This window comes from Marmota flaviventris, chromosome 1, assembly GCF_047511675.1.
Source record: "Marmota flaviventris isolate mMarFla1 chromosome 1, mMarFla1.hap1, whole genome shotgun sequence".
NCBI lineage: Eukaryota > Metazoa > Chordata > Mammalia > Rodentia > Sciuridae > Marmota > Marmota flaviventris.
The window spans coordinates 78,001,138-78,022,337 of record NC_092498.1 but is presented as its reverse complement, the minus strand read 5'-3'; the positions used below and the strand labels follow the sequence as shown (position 1 = coordinate 78,022,337).

General features: G+C 32.0%; 1 protein-coding gene across 2 annotated transcripts in view; it reads left to right on the top strand.

The window, feature by feature from the left end:
• The window catches only part of Snx13 (sorting nexin 13), a 149,277-nt gene that overhangs the window by 67,380 nt on the left and 60,697 nt on the right, over nt 1–21,200 (top strand). For both annotated transcript variants that reach the window (XM_027932728.2, XM_071613663.1), the window contains exons 6-11: nt 5,787–5,908; nt 6,001–6,102; nt 7,162–7,250; nt 11,482–11,565; nt 20,512–20,650; nt 21,029–21,117. In XM_027932728.2, coding sequence (XP_027788529.1) covers nt 5,787–5,908; nt 6,001–6,102; nt 7,162–7,250; nt 11,482–11,565; nt 20,512–20,650; nt 21,029–21,117 — 625 coding nt within the window. The remainder of the gene's footprint in view (nt 1–5,786; nt 5,909–6,000; nt 6,103–7,161; nt 7,251–11,481; nt 11,566–20,511; nt 20,651–21,028; nt 21,118–21,200) is intronic.

The window sequence follows — 21,200 nt, the reverse complement described above, 5'->3', positions numbered from 1 at the left end:
ATATCTTTATTTTATTATTATTATTATCATTTTTTTTTAATGTGGTACTGAGGATCAAACCCAGTCCCTCACGCATGCTAATTAAGTGAGTGCTGTACCACTGAGCCCCAGCCCCAGTCCTGACATGTGTTCTTGATAGATATATAGTAGCATGTATTTATGAATGAATTAAGGCAGAAGAGGAAAATTGACTTAGTAGATTTAGGATCAAACTTATAATTCTGTGCCATTAAATATTTTTGCCCAAATTCAGTTTCAGGTTGAGCTCTTAACACTGTACAAAAGTAGTCTTTTTAAGGAGTTTTGAAGGATACAAACAAGTATTTATGTATTTTAATATGTGTATTCTTTCAAACAGTGAATTATGAAGGAGAATTAGAATCTGATTCAGTGGCTCAAGATTTCAGTGGCTTCAAGAAGAAAGAATTAATTTCTTTCACAGATGAGCAACCTACTTTTCTCTCTCAACAAAATTGTCTGTTGATCAAAAAGTTCTCTAATGGAATAAAACTTTTTCTAGAACTCCCCAAAGATATTTGTTAAAATCTCCCCAGAAAAACTAGGAATTGCATTATATTAATCATTTGAACTTTTTGTTTCTTTTTTTTTTTTGCATAGAAGATAATGATCTTATATAGGAGATGAATACATATTAATTTTATGTGATTTATTATTTTGATGTTATTGATATATCTTTAACCCGCCTCCCTCCATGTGTACATGTATTTCTTTATTTCTTGATGGTTTTTAATTCCAAAAAAAGCTAATATTCTTTGTGTGTGTGTGTATACATACTCATTATGCAATATGCAGTATAGTATGCTGTTCTTACTTTTTTAAATAAGGCCTTAATGTATTGTCACTTCTGTGACAAAGTAATGTGGCTTCGGGAATATAGCATTTCTTATAGGATTGTTTCTATGAGAAAAACAGCTTTGATTTTTTTCATTTTGACATAAGGCACCTTTTCCAGGAAAGTATTCTGCCATGAATGTGAAGATTGCCTTTACTGCCAAACGGTCACCCTCTTCTCTGGTCAGGCAAGTCTACAAGATGACACTTGCATATGTATACCATGCTCATTCCCTTCTTTTGTTCATTTCTGTATCTGTTGTTCTCCCATATAAATACTACTCATTCATCAAGATTTAAATGTAGCTTCTTTAATTAAGCATCTTTAAATTAAGACACATAGCTTAATCTCTACTCGTTTCTGTGTGTGGTTCTCTTCAGCAAAATTTTAAGCAGTTTTTTTATAGTAGTACTAATTCTGTACTACTGAGGTGGAAGCTCGCTTAATAGATTCTTAGCCAGTATTCTCCTGTCTCTTTGTATGATATACTGACTGATAACCCTACCATTAAGGTTAGGTTGAATGACTTCTTGCTATTATTTCTGTCCACTTCTGTTTCCACTTTTTAGGTTTTAAGCTTATCAAAGCTGTTTTGTGTCATGCCTGTGCTCCATTTCCAAGAAAGTTTTAACAGTTAGTCCATGTTATGACTATATTCATTGGTGATTTAGAGGAGAAAGATAGTGAAGCACATTAAAAGTTGTATTTGTTTCTGAGCTTGTACATCCCACTTATGCTTTTTAATTTTAATCATATAGTTTAACTCCTAACTTAGCTTGAAGAAAGATGAGTACAGCAGGGTAGTTTCTATTCAAACTAAATTTACTTGGTTTGGAACTACTCAGAGCTAATTGAAGATTATAGTTGATTAAGTGTGCAAAAGACAATTATGAAACATTGAGAGAAAATCTTAAAAGACCTGCCTTCAGATTTGTCAGGCGCCCCCACCACCCCCGCACTGTGTGGTAGTTTGAGGTTCATTCAAGATGTGTGATGTGTTAGCACTGATCAGCAGAACCTTAATCAAAGAAACCTTCTTAGTCCTCATTGAAAGATTTATATAGGTTAGAATGAAATGTATTCAAGACTCTTTGATCAAATATTTAAATTCACCTACTAAACAATTACCAGTTTTCTATCACTCTGTGTGCTTGTGTGTGTGCTTATTGTGTTATTTAATATGATCATACATAGAAAGCCATAGGTGTCCTTAGAGGAAAAAATCCTGAGAAGTGATGTGTCTTGCAGAATTTCATAGCTAATGACTTGGTGGGTCTTTTATTCAAATCAAGGACATCTGTTGTAGTATGATGCAATTTCTGGAAATATTTGATTTTGTTGGTATATTACTAGTGGTAAGTTGTAAACCTTAGAATAGCTGGAACAAGTGAGGCAATTTGTGTAATCCCAATTTCAGTTCACATATTTGTGACATTCCTTGCCTTTTAGACATTTAAGATTAAGTAATTTGGGGGCAAAAAGAGCTTCTCAGTTCATGTGCTATTTTAGAACTTTAGGAGTACGAATGCCTGCATACCTCATGTTGTCCTCTCTAAGCACCTATTAATAGTGCTTTGGCCTTGTAAGCAGAATAGTAAATCAGTATGCATCAAGTGCTTCTAGTGTTCATATTACTTAGCACTTGGGGGTATAACTATGAATAAAACAGTCATAGTTGAATAAAACAAGATCTCCTGTCTTTGATATTTTAAAATTTAATGGTGAAAGTGTTAACTGCAGGTTGTTAGTTCTATGTAAAGTGGAAAGTATGGTGTTATTTAAATATATAACCAGAGAACCAGGACTATTTTGAGGGAATAGTGGAGAGGGTGGGTGTCAATGAAGGCTGCCATGGGTAAGTGACATTTCAGATGATCATGGAAGTATAGTTGGATTTTTCAAGTGAATGTTGGTGGGATATAAGAGAGAAAAAATATGTGGAGATGGGTAAGGTTGAACAAATTTGGTAGAGAAAATAATAGGTAAGAAGGGGCTCATTTGAGTTTGGGAAGTGGAGAAAAAACAAACAAAAAAAACAAAATTTGGGTCTATAGACAGAAAGGACTAGGGTGAACTAGATGAAGAAGAAGAAATAAGCAGGATGCAGGTGTTCATGATCTGAGAGAATGTATTCATGCTTAGCCCTGAGAATGTATTAAAAAGTTTTTAAAGATCTCATTTTGTGCATATACTTTTTACAATATAAATTTGGCTGCTCTATAGAAAATGGGATGGAGGGGGAGATAAGTGGAGTTGGGAGACCTAGAGGAAGGATAGTGGCAAGGAGTAGGATGGTGATGTTAGAGAAGGGGCGTGCAAAATTTATGGTCAGAGAAAAGTATAGTTTCTGGTTTGGTTTTGCTTTTGTGCTTCAGTTATAACTTCATAGCTTGTTTGACTTCCAGTTAGCCTTTTAATTCTTTCTTGAAATAATTTGGCAAGATACATAAGCTTCAGTGTATTACCGTAAATTTTATTTTATTTTTTTGGTCAGGTTAATTATATCACTATTTTTTTGGTCATATAAGAAATACATCTATATTTTTAAATGTAAGAAATGACAGGTTATAAATAATAATTAAATGAAAGCATCAGTAATACGTTTTGGAATAGCCCATGTGTTTTTACTAGAATTGGTGTCATGTGATGGATGGAATATTTTTTAAAAAGTGGAAGAAACGGGGCTGGGATTGTGGCTCAGCGGTAGAGCGCTCGCCTAGCACAGGCAGGACCTGGGTTCGATCCTCAGCACCACATAAAAATAAAGGCATTGTGTTGTGTTCATCTACACCTAAATAAATAAATAAATAAATAGTGGAAGAAACTTTATGAGCATAATTTAAGAATAATTGCTATTAAGAGTTTCAATAAAAAGCAATGTAGTAAATGCTATAGAAGGAAATGTAGCTATTACATAATTAAATGAGCTTTTAGTCACAGTCACATGATGTTTCTTGCATATTATACATCATAATTTAGTACTTCACAGTCTTCAAAATATTTTCTAATTTTATTAGACAAATATTATTAGAAATCTTTAGTGTATATTCTTTATTAATGGGAAACTGTACTATTGTTGTTCTTACTAATACAAAGAAGTTCCTTAGAGTTGAGATTTTTGGATTTTCAAATAGTCATTGGAAGAAAGTCAAGCAGTGGAAAATAGTGATGTTGAGTAGAGATATAGAATATTGTTTTTCCATTTTCCTACTCTCATCATGTTTCTGTATTAAAATAGAAATTAATGCTTAATATTTAAAATAATTTGAATATATTTGCATTTCTTGATGATTTTGTTCATTTTAAATGTCATTATGTCCTCTATAATGAATCAAGATGGGTTTATCTAGAGGCTTCTAAAATTGGTATATTTTATTTTGTTTGAAAAAAAATTCAGTAAATTAAATAAATAATAGTGCATCATGAAATAGAACAGATATAACTTGGAACATTATATATTCTGTTTTCTTTAATTTAATTTCTTTAATTCGTAAATTTGTTAGAATGAGCCTTATATGGATTAAATGAGCTAATGGACTATGCTCAATAAATTCTATTTCTATAAAATTTTAAAGTATTGATGACTGAGTAAATATTTATGTAAAGATTTTTGAAAGGTACTCACATAGATTTTGTCTTTTTTTTTTTTAAACGGGGGAAAAGGACTCTAGAAACAACTGCTAGTTAAAAGTTTTTTAGATTTTTATTTTGAGGCTGAATATTATTACCAAGTTTATTTATATGCCTATATGTGTGGCTCTTCAAATAATGTTAATCTTCTGTCAAAGATAATACTAAAATGCATAGTTTTTAATGTTAATTTGTTTTGCTGTTCATGTATTTAGAATTTATTCTTTGTTTATATATGCAATAAAATAGTATATGAATATTAATAACAATGTTTTTAATTGAAAATAGCCCTCCGTTTTTTCCTTAATCCCATTATCACTCATTAAAGCTTCCTTTCAAAAAGTGACTGTAATCAAGTCAACTTTTTCACTAGTACTTTATTATCCTTGTGTTGTTAATTATGATAATGAATTATTTTGTACTTTTCTGGTTTCTCACAGTGCCCAACATCTCCATGAATATGCTTCTTGTCTTTTATCTACTTGATATGTTCCTGAAATAGGGAAGTTATTTTACTACTATTTTAAGAAAAAAAACAACATTGAAAAAAATGCTTATTTAAAAATATTCTATCCAAAGAGAGATGTAATTGTATTATATTATCTTTTTCAATAAAACCTCTCACTGGTGTGCTGAATTAGCAGTGTCTTGAGTTCAGTTGTTTTGAGATTAAAGTACTAGATAACTTTATAAAATGAGTCATCACTTATTTTACAAGTATTCTAAAGGCTTTTATGTAGTACTTTAGTTAATTCTTTTAAGTACCTCATTTTTCTGTGGTGAGTTATTTCTAGTGGTTATGTTTTTAAGTGCTAGCTTATGCAAATAGAAATAAGATCAGAGGCAGGAGTTTGGATTATATAACTAAAAGAAAGAATATGGAGAATTCAGACAGGTTCAAAAGAAACCAAGAAATGTTTGTAACACTCTTTTAAAAGCAAACAAAAATATTATGTATCCCTTATGTATTCTTGTGTCTGGGTTGAGAAATTGTGTGATATACTGTGGTCAAACTCATTTCAGATTTAACTGGAAAAAAATAATTTCTTTTCATATTTTAATAAAGTAGATAGTATTTTTAAGCTTTGACACATAAAATAATTCAAATAATATTGTTAGAAGACTTAATGAAGTAAATTTGATATACTTTGGGTCTTGTAAAATGGGGACCAAATGAAAAATAATTAAAATTTCAGTATAAATTTGAAGTCTGTGATAATAATGTGTATCAGTCATTAAAATGAACTCACTTTTTTTTGGTAAAGCATTTATATATTGCTTTTATATAATTGTTTTCTAAAAGGTCAAAAGAAATAGACTGGCAACCTTATTTTACTACACGCATTGTAGATGATTTTGGCACACACCTACGAGTATTCAGAAAGGCTCAACAGAGAATAACAGAGAAAGACGATCAAGTAAAAGGTAATGTCTTTGTTCCATTTGAAAATTAGGATTTAAAACTCTGTTTTCTTTTTCATCTTCTAAATTTTATATTGTTTCTTTCCTTCTTCCAGGCACAGCAGAAGATCTTATAGATACCTTCTTCGAAGTTGAAGTTGAAATGGAGAAGGAAGTTTGCCGTGACCTAGTGTGCACTTCTCCCAAAGATGAAGAAGGTTTTCCTTTTAATATAATTCTTTTAAGTACAGTAACTGTTTAAAGACAAATTATCAGAACAAATTTAAGGGTAAAATTATTCGTGCACAGGTATAATAGTGAAGACACTGTTCATTTTAACTCTACAAGTTGTTTCTACATTTTTTCATCCATTTAAAAATTCATGTGTAGTCTTTTTTAAATATAACAGCACAAACGTTTAAAATTAAATGTTTTATTTTATGAACTATAGTAAGATTTTTATCTGTTACCCTAAAATATTTTCTAAGGAAATCATTATAAATCATTATAAACAAAATCATTATAAATGAGATCATTATAAATGATTTCAGGTGAAATTTATAAATTCAAGTGAACATGCCTTTTCTTTGTGACAGATTAGTCCAGAGACGTTTTAGTTCATTTTTTGAATTTTACAATTAAATATTTGCTAATTAGCACATTAAAAAATTAACAATATTGTCCATTTAATTTTATTCCTAGGAAGTGTCAGATAGGAACAACCATAGGGGAAAAAAATGTAATTTGTTTTCTTAATAAATAATAAATTATTTTCTTAGATTTTTGAAAACGTGCTAATCTTTTTTTCCCTTTGCCTTTCCTTTCTTCTTTCCCCCTTTTTCTTCTTCCCTTTTTACATGTATTATATAATTTAGCTTTTACTTGCCAGTTCATTCACACTATTATGAAATAATAGCTAAATCTAAGAAGTAGTAATGACATACAATATTTTACGTAAGTTGAGCTCACTTAAATCAGAATAGAAGAACGTATTCTGCATCTCTTTTGGAGAAAAATTTAATAATTCAAGTTTCTCATGTGATTCAATAAACTGTCTAAAACTGAACAGAATTAAAGAAATTTTAATTTGGTTACTGAATAGTATATGAAGAACAGTGAAGTAAATTTTAATGAATGCTGATGTGTACTAATTACTAAAAGAGTAAGTCAGTACAGCTAGGGAATGCTTATTTCTACCTTTTTGTGTGTCTTATATTAAGAGCAGTTGGAGATTTTAGGTTTTCTAATGTTATTATAGCTACCTTTTCTATTTTTAGGATTCCTAAGAGATTTGTGTGAGGTCTTATTATATTTATTGCTACCTCCTGGAGATTTCCAGAACAAGATCATGCGATACTTTGTCAGGGTAAGCGTAAACTCATACCAAATAATGAATGTAAAGAAACTTAGAACAGTAGTTCTCAAAATTTTTGGTCTCAAGACCCAGTTAAATTCTTAAAAATTTTTGAAGACCCAGAAAAGGTTTTGACTCAGATTCCCTGATAGGGTCTTGGGGACCTTTTCCCAATTCCCCCGAAGTCCCTGTCCAATGCTTTGTTAACTTCCTAAGTTAGGTGCTTGTATTTTGGGTTATAACAAGGGTAAATTCTTAAAAATTTCCAGTACTATATAGCTTTACCTAAGGTAGACAAGATAAAAAGAACATTTCTGGACAGAAACTTCAAATAGAACTGAGCAGCTAAAATTTTAATTTTCATTAAAGATGAGAACTTTCCTGTAATGAAAGTCTTTGGAGTAAAACTCTTGTGTGTAAGCATAAAGGAGTAACATTTGGCTTTGTCTTCTTGTTATGATTAAGAAATGCTACTTACTTAAGACCTTATCCAGGTTGCATGGGTAAAATTAAAATTTTGAATTTTCCTGAAAATCATAATCTTGTTAGTCTTTCCTCCCCCTTGAATTGGATTGGATTGGATTGGACTGGATACCAATTTATAAAGCATGTTTTAAAAATACATGTATGTTATTGCAATCCCAGTTTCCTCATATCATCTAGCTTGAATTCAGTGTACTTGTCAGGTATTTTAAAGATATTTAATGTGAAGTGAGTAGAAACTACTAAGTTTTGATGGAACAGTGTGATAGATTAACTATATATGGTTAGGCCAATTTTGGGGAGCAGTCATATGAAAGGTGGTAAATACTTGGCATGTCTATTACTAGATTCACATCTACCATGTCTGAACTTCTCTTCTACTTAAATTTAATTAAATGTTAAAGTTCTCTAGTCCTAGGCCCTCTTTTGCTTATTCATTCTTTGGCTTTAAATGCCATCCATATGCTAATTAGTTAAATTTATATCTTAAGACTTCCCCTTTGAGTTCCAGGGTCCTCTGACATGCTGTCCACTTAAAATCTCCCCTGGAATAACTCAGACCTTTTAAACTTACATGTCCAAAATGGAAATCATTCTTGTCTCTATATCCATTTTGCCATTTAGTCTTTTTTTATGTCCCAGTAAATGCTATGACCATCCACCAATTTTTCCAAATCCTGAGTCTTTCTAGAGGCTTATAAGGCTTGTGTGATAACATTTGTTTATTCTCTAGCCTCCATGCTGTGCAATCTCAGAGAAAACAAGAATTGGACGGTAAATTGTGGTAAAAATGGATGTTATTCAGGAACTGTTGGAATAGAGGAAGAAAGGCTTTCATATAAAACTGGACTCAATTCTGAATAACACAAGTAGGGATTTGTATCCCAGGGGCAGAATGGGGATAAGTGGATGGAAAGTTACTAAGAGATGTAGAGTAGTATGGGCAGGAGACTGTGTTTAAAAGGACTTAATAGGATTCTTGCTAAAGGTAGGTCAGGATGGTGAAATATCAAGAGCAGGGATGAAGAATTTGATCAGCTATGAAGGGTGGGAGAGTTCTGGCTAAATGTATGTGACAGGATTCTTGCTAAAACTGTGTGATACAGTAATGAATAAACATGGAAGGCCAAAGGTTGAGGCCTAATTTGGTAGAGGGTTCAGAGGAGCCTTCCAAAATTTGGTCAAGGATAATATCTTTGTCATTGGTTGTTACATTGCAGCCACATTGGCTTTCTTCCCCAAAAGGCCTCTTTCCTTTCCAGTTATAAAGCTATTGCATATGATTTTTCCCTTTGCTAAGATTGATTATTGTTAGTCTCTTAGCTAAGTAGTATTTATTTTTTTATATCTCACTTAATGTCATTTCCTCAGAGAAGCCTCCCTGACCACCCAATCTTAAACTCTCTTGTAATTCCTTATTACTGTTGGCTGTACATAGTTCTTTTTCATCATTGGATTTATCATGTTTTAAAGTAATAATTCATTTGTTGTGTTTACTTAATTGATATCTTTTTCTCAAATGAATTATAAATTCCTTTAGGTCAGGGACCTTATCTGTATGTATCATCATTGTATACCTAGTGGTTAACACTGTACATGGTATGTAACAGGCATTAAATCAGAGAATCAGTTATAATGCAACAGGAAACCCTGCCCTCTTGATGCCTGTGGTGCACGTGCTACTGCAGATTCCTGAGAAATAAACTGACACCTAAGGACTATGAATGAAGATCTGCCCTGTTACATGAGGTTATTGTTAAAAATCAGTAGGATTGTAATGAGCAAATGTGTTTCACTAAGGATTCCTCTTTTAGTCAATACTTCATTTATTTGTGCTTGAATCTGATTAAGGATAATTATAAGGCCCTGCATTCAGCAATTCACTTTTTCTTTTGTCATGATAGTCTTTATCAGTTTTCTTTTGTCAATAATTTTGTCAATGGTCACTATATTCCAAGTTTTCCCAAATTTGAGTTTTCCGAAAAGACATTTTTGTCTAGATGAAAGTTCTTTCCTTTAAATGGGTCTTTTGCATAGATTGTACAACACAGTATTTGACTGAAGTAATTGCTTTTTAATTGCTTCTACATTCTTTCTATTACTGCCTTTTCTTCATTTAAAGATTCATGGTTTCATGATTTTGTATCTTTCAGGCCTCCATAGTGACAGCTGATGCTATCTTCTAGAATTTGTGGGTCTTAAAATAAGAATTATGTGGAAATGGCTATTTACTTTAAAATATTTAGAGCTCTCACGAGGACCTGTAGAGGAATTATTGGGTCGTATAATTAGCCCCTGAATAGCCAGACCATTTTATGAGGCAAATTCAGATACCAAAGTAGTTTTCTAAGATTAACTAATTGCTTTATCTAGTAAATACAAAACTTACTCAAAATTCTTTCCAATGTATTTTTCCTCATTTTAAAAAGAAACTTTGGAAAAACATTTTGTGTGTGTGTGTGTGTGTGTGTAAATTTTCTTCTTACAAAGTACATTTTTAAATTTGAACATTTTTAGCCAGAGATATAATTAGATGGAAGAAATTAAATAAACAAGTATAATTTTTAAGAAGTTAGGGGCTAAAGATAATCTTGAAAGGAGCAATTCCTTGAAATTTGGCACCATAAAGTATCTTGAGACATTTCTAAAAATAACTGGAACATATATTAGTGCCTATGAGATATTAATTCATCACAGGGTAATAGTTATCAGAGACCTACACAATTTACAAAAGTAAATTCACATAAAATATTTCTTTAAGGAAAAATAAAGACCACCTTCTGTGAACATATGCTAAAAAATGGCCCAGATACATTAGCAATCCAGTAAAAAGAAATAAATTACTCTTTTACTTTGAAAAGTTAAATATCTTGTTAAATTTGTTGTTATTTAGCCCCCTCCAATATTCTCAAGAAATGATTTTTATAAATTTAGATATCATAGGCATTAATGGATGAAGGTTACTACTTAGGTGAAAATGGAATCAGTTCTAAATTCTTAGTTTGTTAGTTTTTTATTTCTACTCATTTATCAAATGCCTGCAATGACCTTAAAAAGACTGGAGAGATGGTAAATATTTTCAAAGATAGATAAGTCAGTAGTTTAACCAATTCTACTCATATACAGAGGATTCCTATATAGTGGTAATTTATTAGAGAAATGTAAGGTACTCAAAAACATAGAAAATATTAAATGATACATCCTACAAATACTGGGTGGCTGTGTGTTTTAAGTATGTAAAAAAAGTGTTCAGCTGAAATGGTTAGGGTTTATTTTACAGTATAATTGATTGTTCAGTAAGGCTTTAAAGGAAAGGCAGAATTTAAATAGGTTAGAACATAATTATTGCAGTTGCTTGGTTTTTCTCCCTTGAAGTAAAAAACTTGATTCTAAAATTAGTGTACATCTTTTCATTCTGTTTTATACTTTTAATATAGATGTATGAATCCACAAAAACTTTTTTCCTTATGTTTTGTCTTTTAAAAATTGACATAAATACTAATGTACCAGATACATCTATAATTCACCATTAGTGTCATTGTGGAGATGTGAACTTGATAGGTAGCTTTGTCTTCTTTATTTTAATGAGGTTGTGGGATATCACCATTTTATAACATTTCATTATTATGTTTTCACATGTGTATGTGTATCAAGTGTATCATACCTAGCTTATGTAACAGCACTGTGTCAGGAAATTTACATTATGCCTTTGAGAAATATACCTTAAATTTGTTTTTAATTTTTTTTTTTTTTTTTTTAGGAAATCCTTGCACGAGGAATTCTTCTTCCATTAATAAATCAACTCAGTGATCCTGATTATATTAATCAGTATGTCATATGGATGGTAGGTACCTTTTAAAATTGCTGCTCTGTTTTGGAAACAATTTTTTAAATGTAAAATACTATTTGGAGATGAGGGTGTTTAAGAAATAATTTATTGAAGGAATTAAAAATGTTTCTAAAGTAATTCCTGTATTTGTTATTTTATATTTTTTTGTTAAATGTGTTGGTCATTTTCTTTTTAAGAAGCTTATTGATTATTTTGCCTGATACTATGGTGCTGCTACTGCTTATTTTAAAATGGAATCTTTTAAACTGCCTATGTATACAAACAATGAGTATTTTTAACAGCTACTTCAGGTGGAGCATCCTTTGTCTAAAATGCTTGGGACTGAAAATGCTTCAGAATTTAGAATATTTTGGTATTTATAATAAAATATCTTGGGAATAGGACCCAAGTCTAAACATGAAATTCATTTGTTTCACATACACGTTATACGTAGTTTGAAGGTCATTTTATGCAATATTCTTAGCATGCCTGTGTTGTGACTGTGAACTGTCACATGAAGTTAGATGTGAAATTTTCTACTTGTGGCATAATGTCAGTACTCAAAATGTTTTGGATTTTGAATTTTTGGATTAGGGATACTAAACCTATATTTTGTTTTAAATACAACTCAATGTCTGAACTACTTAAATAGTGTGTGCTTCACATTTTATACCATATAATGGAAAATATGAATGATAGAACACTAGAATGAGAATCAGAATATTTGTATTTTAGGTCTGTTTTCCTAAGTTGCTTCATGTGCTTGTAAGTGGATAACTCAAGATTTTTCTACTCTTTCAAGCATACCAAATAGGAATTCTTCAGTTTATGAGTTCAATTTTTTTTTTTTTATTTTCTGATTGTATTTTCTGTTCCTCAGTAAAGTCATAGCAAGGAGGAGTTGTAAATGGGCTCTCTGCTGGGAATTCCTTTGGTATATACATTTAGATCTTTGATTCATTACTTGAACCCAGGATTTCTTCTCTACATTCATCTCCTTTTAACCCCATCTACTATTCTTAGGAAAGAATCACTGATTATTCTTTGATTTCCTTTGACATTGTCAAACTTGCCAGCCATTGCTTTATTATTATTGTTGCCACCACATTTGTCTCTCTCACCAGACTATGGGTTACCTGCAAAGAAAAGAAAAATTTTATTTTGTATTCCTAGCATTTTTTTTTCTGGAAGTGATAAAAGTTGATTTTCTTTTTAGTTGTCAACTATTTATTATTAGGTTCTACCAGAAGGTTTAAAAATGTGCATTTCTATATAGTTAAAATTTTAAGATGTATTTCCTTTGGTATTCTACCTAAGAGCTTATTCCAAAGTGAAAGTTAAGTCTGCAGAAATCTATATTCAAAGCCATTCATAGCAATGTTGTATATAGTCATAAAAATTTGGAAGCAACTTAAATATCCCAAACAAGGGATTAAATTAATAAATTATTTCATATCAATATAATCAAGTATTGTGCAGCCATTAAAATGATAGAATTTGCTTTTTATGAACATGAAAAATACTAATGATACCTTTTATGTGAAACAGTTAACTGAAGATGATCTCTTTTGCTGAGCATGTATTAACTCTAGTTCATTATATGGCAGAAACATTTTGTGAAGGTTTTAGCACATACTCCAAAAATATTTCAATTTACTACATTTTTACTTGTTCTTCTATGATTGGCCTGTGTATGATATATACTGTTGTATGATACTTTGGATTTTGTGTGATTTAATAGACAAGGGAACACAGTCACTGTTGTACTTTTCAGTAGATTATCAGAAAATATATTTAAAAGAGAAGAATTTATCAAGAAGGGATCTTTAGCGTCCTTTGTTGTCTTTTTAACACTCTTGACATTTATGTGAAAAGCTTTTTAGGCATAGGTATTATAAATATAAATGTTAACTGAGCTCTTATTTATTCAACTGCATTTTCATGTTAGTGTGATCTAATTGAATAGTTCATTCTTATTTGAAAGTAACATCTTAGAACTATATTAACATTATCTTATGTAAAGTGCTAGAGTCATAGAAAATGGTTGGGAATGATTTTAAAGTAATTTTTAAAAACAATATGGCCAGATTTGCATTTTTATCTTAATATATGTATATTTTATAAAGACAACAAAGTTAGGTCTTGTCTCTGTCTGGAAGTGATCAAACTTAATTTGCTAATATTGATAACTGTAACTAGACAAGAAAAATGAAAGACAGTTGTATTTTAAATGTATTCAAGTTCAATGTTCTTTTATTTTATTCTTCCTTTTATCAATGAAGTATAAGTTGTATAAAGTGAAATATTTGGATCTTAATTCTACATATTAATGAATTTTGATAAATATATACAGTCATGTAGGTATCATGAATCATAAAACAAATTTTCCATAATCCCCAAAAGTTCTTTTTTTCTGACTTCTAGCAAGTCCATCCCCTCTTTCCCCCAAACATAACCCCTCCATTCTCCATCACCATTAATTAGTTATGCCTGTTCGTGAAGTTTATATAAATGGAGTCATGCAATCTCTACTCCTTCGTGTCTGGCTTCTTATGCTTAACACACTATTATTTTGAAAATTTCCTTGCATTCATTTTTTTTTAAGTGCTCAAGAGTATTCTATTTTATGAATATACTATAAATTTACTTTTGAGTAAATCATTAGGAGTGGAGTTACGGGAACATAGGGATTATGTTAAACTTTATAAGAAATTGCCAATGGGATTGATATCAGCAGGATGATAGAATAGGAAACCCCAGATCTTATTTCTCCACAAAAATACCAATTTAACAAAATAAAAGGGTCCACACAACCTTTCTGAGAACTACAGAAACCAGTTAGGAAGTCTAAATACCCCAGGTGAGCTTGAAGCTAAGAGTAGCTGCACTGAAACAAGTCAGTAAAGCTATTTCATTTCAGCTGTGTCAGCTCATCCCCAAACATGGCATAGTTAGTGATCAGAAAGAAAAACCCAACTTGTAGCTTTTCCACTGGGAGGGAAAGGAAAGAATGGAATATATGACCAATATTCTGGCCTTTCAGGGGCTTTTCAAAGAATGTGTTTCTTTCTCTCCTGACTTGGAGTGCTGTTGGGGAGCGAGTATATTTTGATGCCTGTGGCCATAGAGAACAGAAGATAGTTTAATAACTTGTGATAGGGCCAGAGGACTTACAGTAAACAGACAGTGACAGAACTCATATAACTATTAAGTGCCAGGCTCCTGAGACTCTGTGAGAAGGAAAGAAAAGACTACAACATGTACTCTGGATTTTCAGGGTAATTCCTGAGGTGCTGATATCTTTCTCATTTTAATTGGAGCACTGTTGAAACTAGCATATCTTGGATGCCTGGGGGCTGCCAAGGACACAGGAAGGCTTATCAGGTTGTTGCAGCATGAGAGAATTTTTACTGAAGTAAACAAGGCACTAGAAGGAGCAAAGATTATAAACTCCTGGAAAAGAAACTGAGAAATTAAGTGGGAAATTACACAGAGAAGCCCAGAAGTTTGAGAGGTTCCCAGAATCTTAGCTGGGCTGATTAATGAAGTTCTTCCTCTGTGTGAAGACAGTCTGTAAAATCTAGATGGAGGTGTCTGTTTTTTTAAATTTAAAAATCACAACAAAAAGTAAGGAACACATAAAGAAACAGGGAAACACGGATAAAATAAAATAGCCAAGTAAATATCCAGGACTTGAACCCTAAAGAAACAAAAGATCTATGCATCATCTAACAAAGATTAGAAATATCATCTTAAAGAAACTGGTTGTGCTATGATACAGCATAGATATACAAGTAACAAATTGAAAAGTGATTAATAAATAAAAATGAGACTATCAACAAAGAAATATAAACAAAAAATAACAAAAATAGTAGAGCTGAAAAAATACAGGGATTAAATGAAAAAATTCACTAGGAGAGGTCAACAGCAAACTTGATTAAGTAGCATGAATCCGTGAACTTGAAGACACATTATGTGAAATTATTGAATCAGCAAAAAACAAAAATGGAAAAGAATGAAGAAAAAATGCAAAGCTTAAGGGATTTACAGGCACTGTAAAGTAAATCAATTATGTATGTTGGGATTTTCAGAATAAGCTAGAGGAGAATGAACAGAGATTATTTGAAGAAAGAATTGGCAAAAACATCCCAAATTTGAGGAAGGAAATAGACTTTCAAATTCAAATTTAGGTTGAACCTAGAGAGAGTCACCCACACAGAGAAGAATTAAATAAAATTGAATTGTCAAAAGGTCAAAGACAGAATCTTTAAAGTAGCAAGACAAAGGGACTAGCATATCAGAAAGCACTCATAAGATTATCAGCATTTTTTTTCCAGCTCTGTAGCTAAATACTATAGTTCTCCTTCATTTTTGAAGGATAGGTAAACAAAAGCTGAGGGAGTTCATCACTACTAGACTTTCCTTATAAGAATTACTGAAAGAAGTCCTTCAGATTGAAATGAAAGAATGCTAGAGAACAGAAAGAAAGCATACAAAAATACAAAGCTCTTTTGTAAATCAAATATATAGAAATGCATTATTCTGTTATATTATAATGATAGTGTGCCTACATTGCTTTAATACAGTTACAGAATTAAAAAATAAAAGCATAACATACAACTACAACTCTCAAACTATATCAATAGATATAAAATCTGAAAAGATGTAATTTGTGAGATCAATGAATAGACATGTAAAGTTAGTGCAAGTTTTGTATATTATTGAAATTGTTATCAATTTAGAATAGATTGTTAAAATTGTAAGATATTGCACCTAGGAAGCCACCAGGAAGTAGAAAACTGAAAAATTCACAGATATGTGGAAATAAGACTGCACACTGTTAAAAAAGCAATGGGTCAAAAAGCAGAACAGAGATAAATAATTTGATACAACAGAGAATTTAAATATAACTTTTAAGATACAGGAAAAACAAGTTCAGTTTTTCCTCCTATATTTTTATAACACAGAATGGTAATGAACCAAGCAGTCATTTCTTCAGAGATCACCAGCTGGGTATGCACTAATTCATTTAAATTCTGACACTATCTGCCTGGAAATAGCATCAGATCCCACACAGGTTGAGGGCTCAATAAAACAACACCCTATCCTCCTTGAAATGCCAGTCTCAAGTCTGGGTTTTGGAACTTCTGGCTAACTGGTATAAATTGGGGTTTCTATGATCACCTTTCTAGGTCAGTTAGTTTGCCAGAGCAACTTGTACAATTCAGGGAAATACTTGTTTTCACCCACTTATTATAAAGGATATTACAATGATAACATGAAAATTTAGATGGAAGAGATACATAGAGTAAGGTTTGGGAGAAAAGATGCAGAGCTTCCATGCTTTATCTGGGCATGCCACTCTCCAGGAACCTATACATGTTCAGGTATTTGGAGTTCAGTCCTTTTGGGTTTTTCTGAAACATGTTTGGTTAAATTATTAACCATTAATTTATCAGCTCGGTCTTTAGACCCTTTTTCCTCCCTAGAACTAGAGGAAAACTAGTGAGACTGAAAGTTCATCCCGAGGCTGTATAGGAGACAAGACACTATTATCACTCCTGAGATTCCAAGGAATATTAGTTGCATGTCAGGAAACTGGAATAAAGACCAAATACATATTTCACAATATCACAGTTTACAAAACTTATGGGATTCTGCAAAAGAAGTACCAAAATGAGGAAAGACTTGTACACTACAAACCACAAACAGTGTTGAAAGAAATCAAAGATGACACAAATAAATGAAAACTCATCCCTTGTTCATGTTTTGGAAGATATAATATTGTGAAGATGTCAATACTACCCAAAGCAATCTATAGATTCTGAGTAATTTCTATCAAAATTCCAATATTTTTGGCTGAAATAAGAAAAACAATCCTCTAAAGTCTATATGGTATCTCAGAGGAACCTGAATGGCCAAAACAATCATGAGGACAAAATTTCAGGAAACCTCATCCTTCTTTATTTCAAAACTTATGCTACAGTAATTAAATAGTGTGTTATTGGCATAAAAACAGACCTGTAGTCCCATTGGAACAGGATGCAGAACCCAGAAATGAACTCTCACGTATATGATAAAGTAATCTTCCATGTGGTGTTAAAGACTACCCAGTGGGAAAGAATAATCTCTTCAAAAAATGGTGCGGGGAAAATGGGGTCCTTTCGTCAACAGTTTCATTTTAGTACTTGTATAAATGTTTAATTGGAAGAAACTTTGTAATTATCATCTTGTATCCATGGTTTCTAATAAGAAGTTAACGTCTGTATCATTGATCCCTGTATGTAATGTATATTTTTTCATAGTTCTGTAATTTTAGTCTCCATTTCTTCTTCTTTTTTTTTTTCAGAATAGTCAGTATCCTAAGTGTGCTATCTTTTCCCACTTTCCCTGTTTTGCTTAGTTTAAATTTTATCTACACTTACAGTGATTTGTTATTAGGTGATGTTACAGCCCTGGTTAAATTTAACATGTAGTTGTGAGTGGGGAGATCTACACTGACCTCATTTTAAACTCATTAGCACTAATATGAATTGTTCCCTTATTCTTGCCTTGCAATCATAATTTCCTAACTGTTTTCTCTCACTCTCCTGAATAGCTCTTTGTACATCCTCCACTTTCATGTACCCACCTTTCACATCCTCACGCTTTCACTCATGCTTTTATTACTTAATGGAAAAATGGAAGTAATCAAAAGAGAACTTTCATAATGTCCTATTCTCCAAAATGCTCATTCCTTACTTCTGTGTACATATACTCTTCATTTTCTCCTATGGTTGTTGGTGATATATCCAAGCATCCTAGATAAGACAACTCTTTTTGTTTTTGGTACTGGGGAGTACTTTCACCACCGTAGGTGTTTTACCACTGAGCTACATCCCCATCCCTTTTTAATGTTTTATTTTGGGACAGGGTCTCCTTAAGTTGCTTAGGGTCTTGCTGAGTTGCTGAAGCTTGCCTTGAACTTGTAATCCTCCTTTCTCAGCCTCTGGAGTCACTGGGATTGCAGGCATGTGCCACTGTGTCTGGCATCTCCATTCTTGTGCACTGTACCTGTCATCTTCTGGATAGTTCCAATTTTATTGCTTTGTCAATTTCCCACTCTTCTGCTTCATCAAATTTTCACACTCTGTTGGCTGTCCACATTTTCTTCTCTCTCTCTATCTTCTTTTCTCTTCTCCCCCCCCCACCCCCCCACCCCCCAAAACAGTATTGAGGACTAAGCTCAGGGACACTTAACCACTGAGCAACATCCCCAGTCCTTTTTATGTTTTATTTCGAACAGGGTTTCCCTAAGTTGCTTAAGGTCTGGCTTTGAACTCCTGGTCCTCCTGCCTCAGCCCCCTGAGTTGCTGGGATTACAACATGGGCCACTGTGTCCTACTCTTCTTCTTTCTTGAACCCTGCCAATAAAGTTCTCTAGGTCAAGGAGGATGATATCCATTGTTAAACTTAATGGTCAATTCTTAGATTCCCCCTTTTATTGACTTTATTCTCTTGACATTTGACATTCTCATTTTCCTTATTATACCCTTATATCCCTAGTTTTAAACTCTATTTCAACAAAATCGACAAAGGTGCATTAAAATAAACTAGAATTCATATCTGGGGCTTATATATCTTATTATATTAACTAATAATTATATTATTATTACATAATTATATACTATATTTAAGTTTTTATAGGTGTTTCACATCTAGGATTATGGGACAAAATAAGTTTAGAACATTTCTCCCCCCACCCCCAAACAATAATGAGGATTGAACCCAGGAGTACTTTCACCACCAAGCCCTTTTTGTTTTTTATCTTGAGATAGGTTCTCACTGAGTTGCCCAGGCTGGCCTCAAACTTGTGATCCTCCTGCCTCGGTGGGACTACAGGTGTACACCACTATGCCTAGCTAAAACACTGCTTTACTTGGCTTGTTAAGACAAAATGTGTTCTTGGTTTTTGGCCTTCCTCAGTCTTTTTTGCTGTGTAAGTGTGCTAAGTAGGTTTCTGTTGTGGAACTCCTCTTTTTTCAATCCTCATGTATTTTCTTGATGATTCCTGTCCAGTTGTACGGTTTTAAATATCATATATAGGTCAATGACTTGGAAACAAATATTTCCAATTCTCCTTGAACACTTAACCTTTCATATTCAAAAGCATCCTTAATATCTACATTTTGTTGTTTAATGGCAAAGACTGAGCTCCTGATATTCTGCCTTCCTTCCAAAACCTTCCATTTTTTTTATGTTTTCTTCATCTTGTTTAATGTTGTTAAACATTGTTCAGGCCATAAATCTTGATATAATTCTTAGTTCTCTTATTTCACACTTAAATCAGATATATTTTTGTCAGCCAGTCTTTCTATACTGTCTGAGTAAAGCATTTCCCAACACAAAACATGTAACAAAGAACATTTAAAATATACTTTTCTCATACCCTCACTTTTGCTAGGCACTATTATCATGTTTTATCTGTATTATTAACTGATTTTTCTTCTGTTCTTGATTCTTCCTACATTTTTTTTATGTAATGATTGTTATATTTCAAGCCATAGAATATTACTCCTCTGTTTAAAACTTCTAGTAACATTTGATTTCCTTCAGATTAAAAGCAAAACCTTTATTAAACCTCAAGATTTGTCCCCCATTACTACTGTCTCCCCTTCTATTCTTCAGCCCTTCTGTGGTTTAGCTCCAGTGACCATGGCTTCTTTGCTATCATTAAAAACTCCGAATCTTCTTTTGTACTTGCTAGCATGTTGTATATTTTACTTATTCTGTTTTGTTTACAGTCTGACCCATTAGAACATAAGTGCCATGAATATAGGGTTTTTTGTTTGTTGTTTCCTTTTGTTATAAGCTTTGGGTATATAGCATCTGGTGCCTGGTATATAGTAGGCACTCAAATTCAGTTTATTACTTATTAAATGAAGCCCCTTCCCAACTGTTTTTAAAAAACTTTATTTTCAGATCCGTGATTCTAATTGCAACTATGAGGCCTTTATGAACATTATTAAATTGAGTGACAATATTGGAGAATTGGAAGCAGTTAGAGATAAGGCAGCAGAAGAATTACAGTATCTTAGATCTTTAGATACAGCTGGTGATGGTAAGTCATTTAAGTAAAAGAATGCTTTCTTTAAGTATTGTTATATCTTTAAATAAAACTTTACTTATCTAACTGCCACTTAATGCTACTAGCTATTTTCACCTTAACTAAATAAATTTTATTATGTTAATATTTGCTTAGAGCAGAAGCATAATTTTCTGAATATGTGACTTGTGATTACTTCAGTTATGCCTAAAGTATGGATAATAGGCATGGTTTAATTTTAATGAAGTAATTTCACTGTACATAATTTCAGATTGTTTATTTTACTAGATAAAAATTTGTTGTATTAATTGGTTATCTTGTTAAAGTAGTACATATTTAAAATATTTTGTAAACACCATTTGCCTCGCTCATAATAAATTTGTTTCCTTTTAGATATCAATACCATCAAAAATCAAATAAATAGCTTATTATTTGTAAAGAAAGTATGTGACTCAAGAATACAGCGGTTGCAGTCAGGCAAAGTAAGTATAAAGTACTTTAAAATACTTTTTAATAGTTTTTTAGTTGTCAATGGGCCTTTATTTTATTTCTTTATATATAGTGC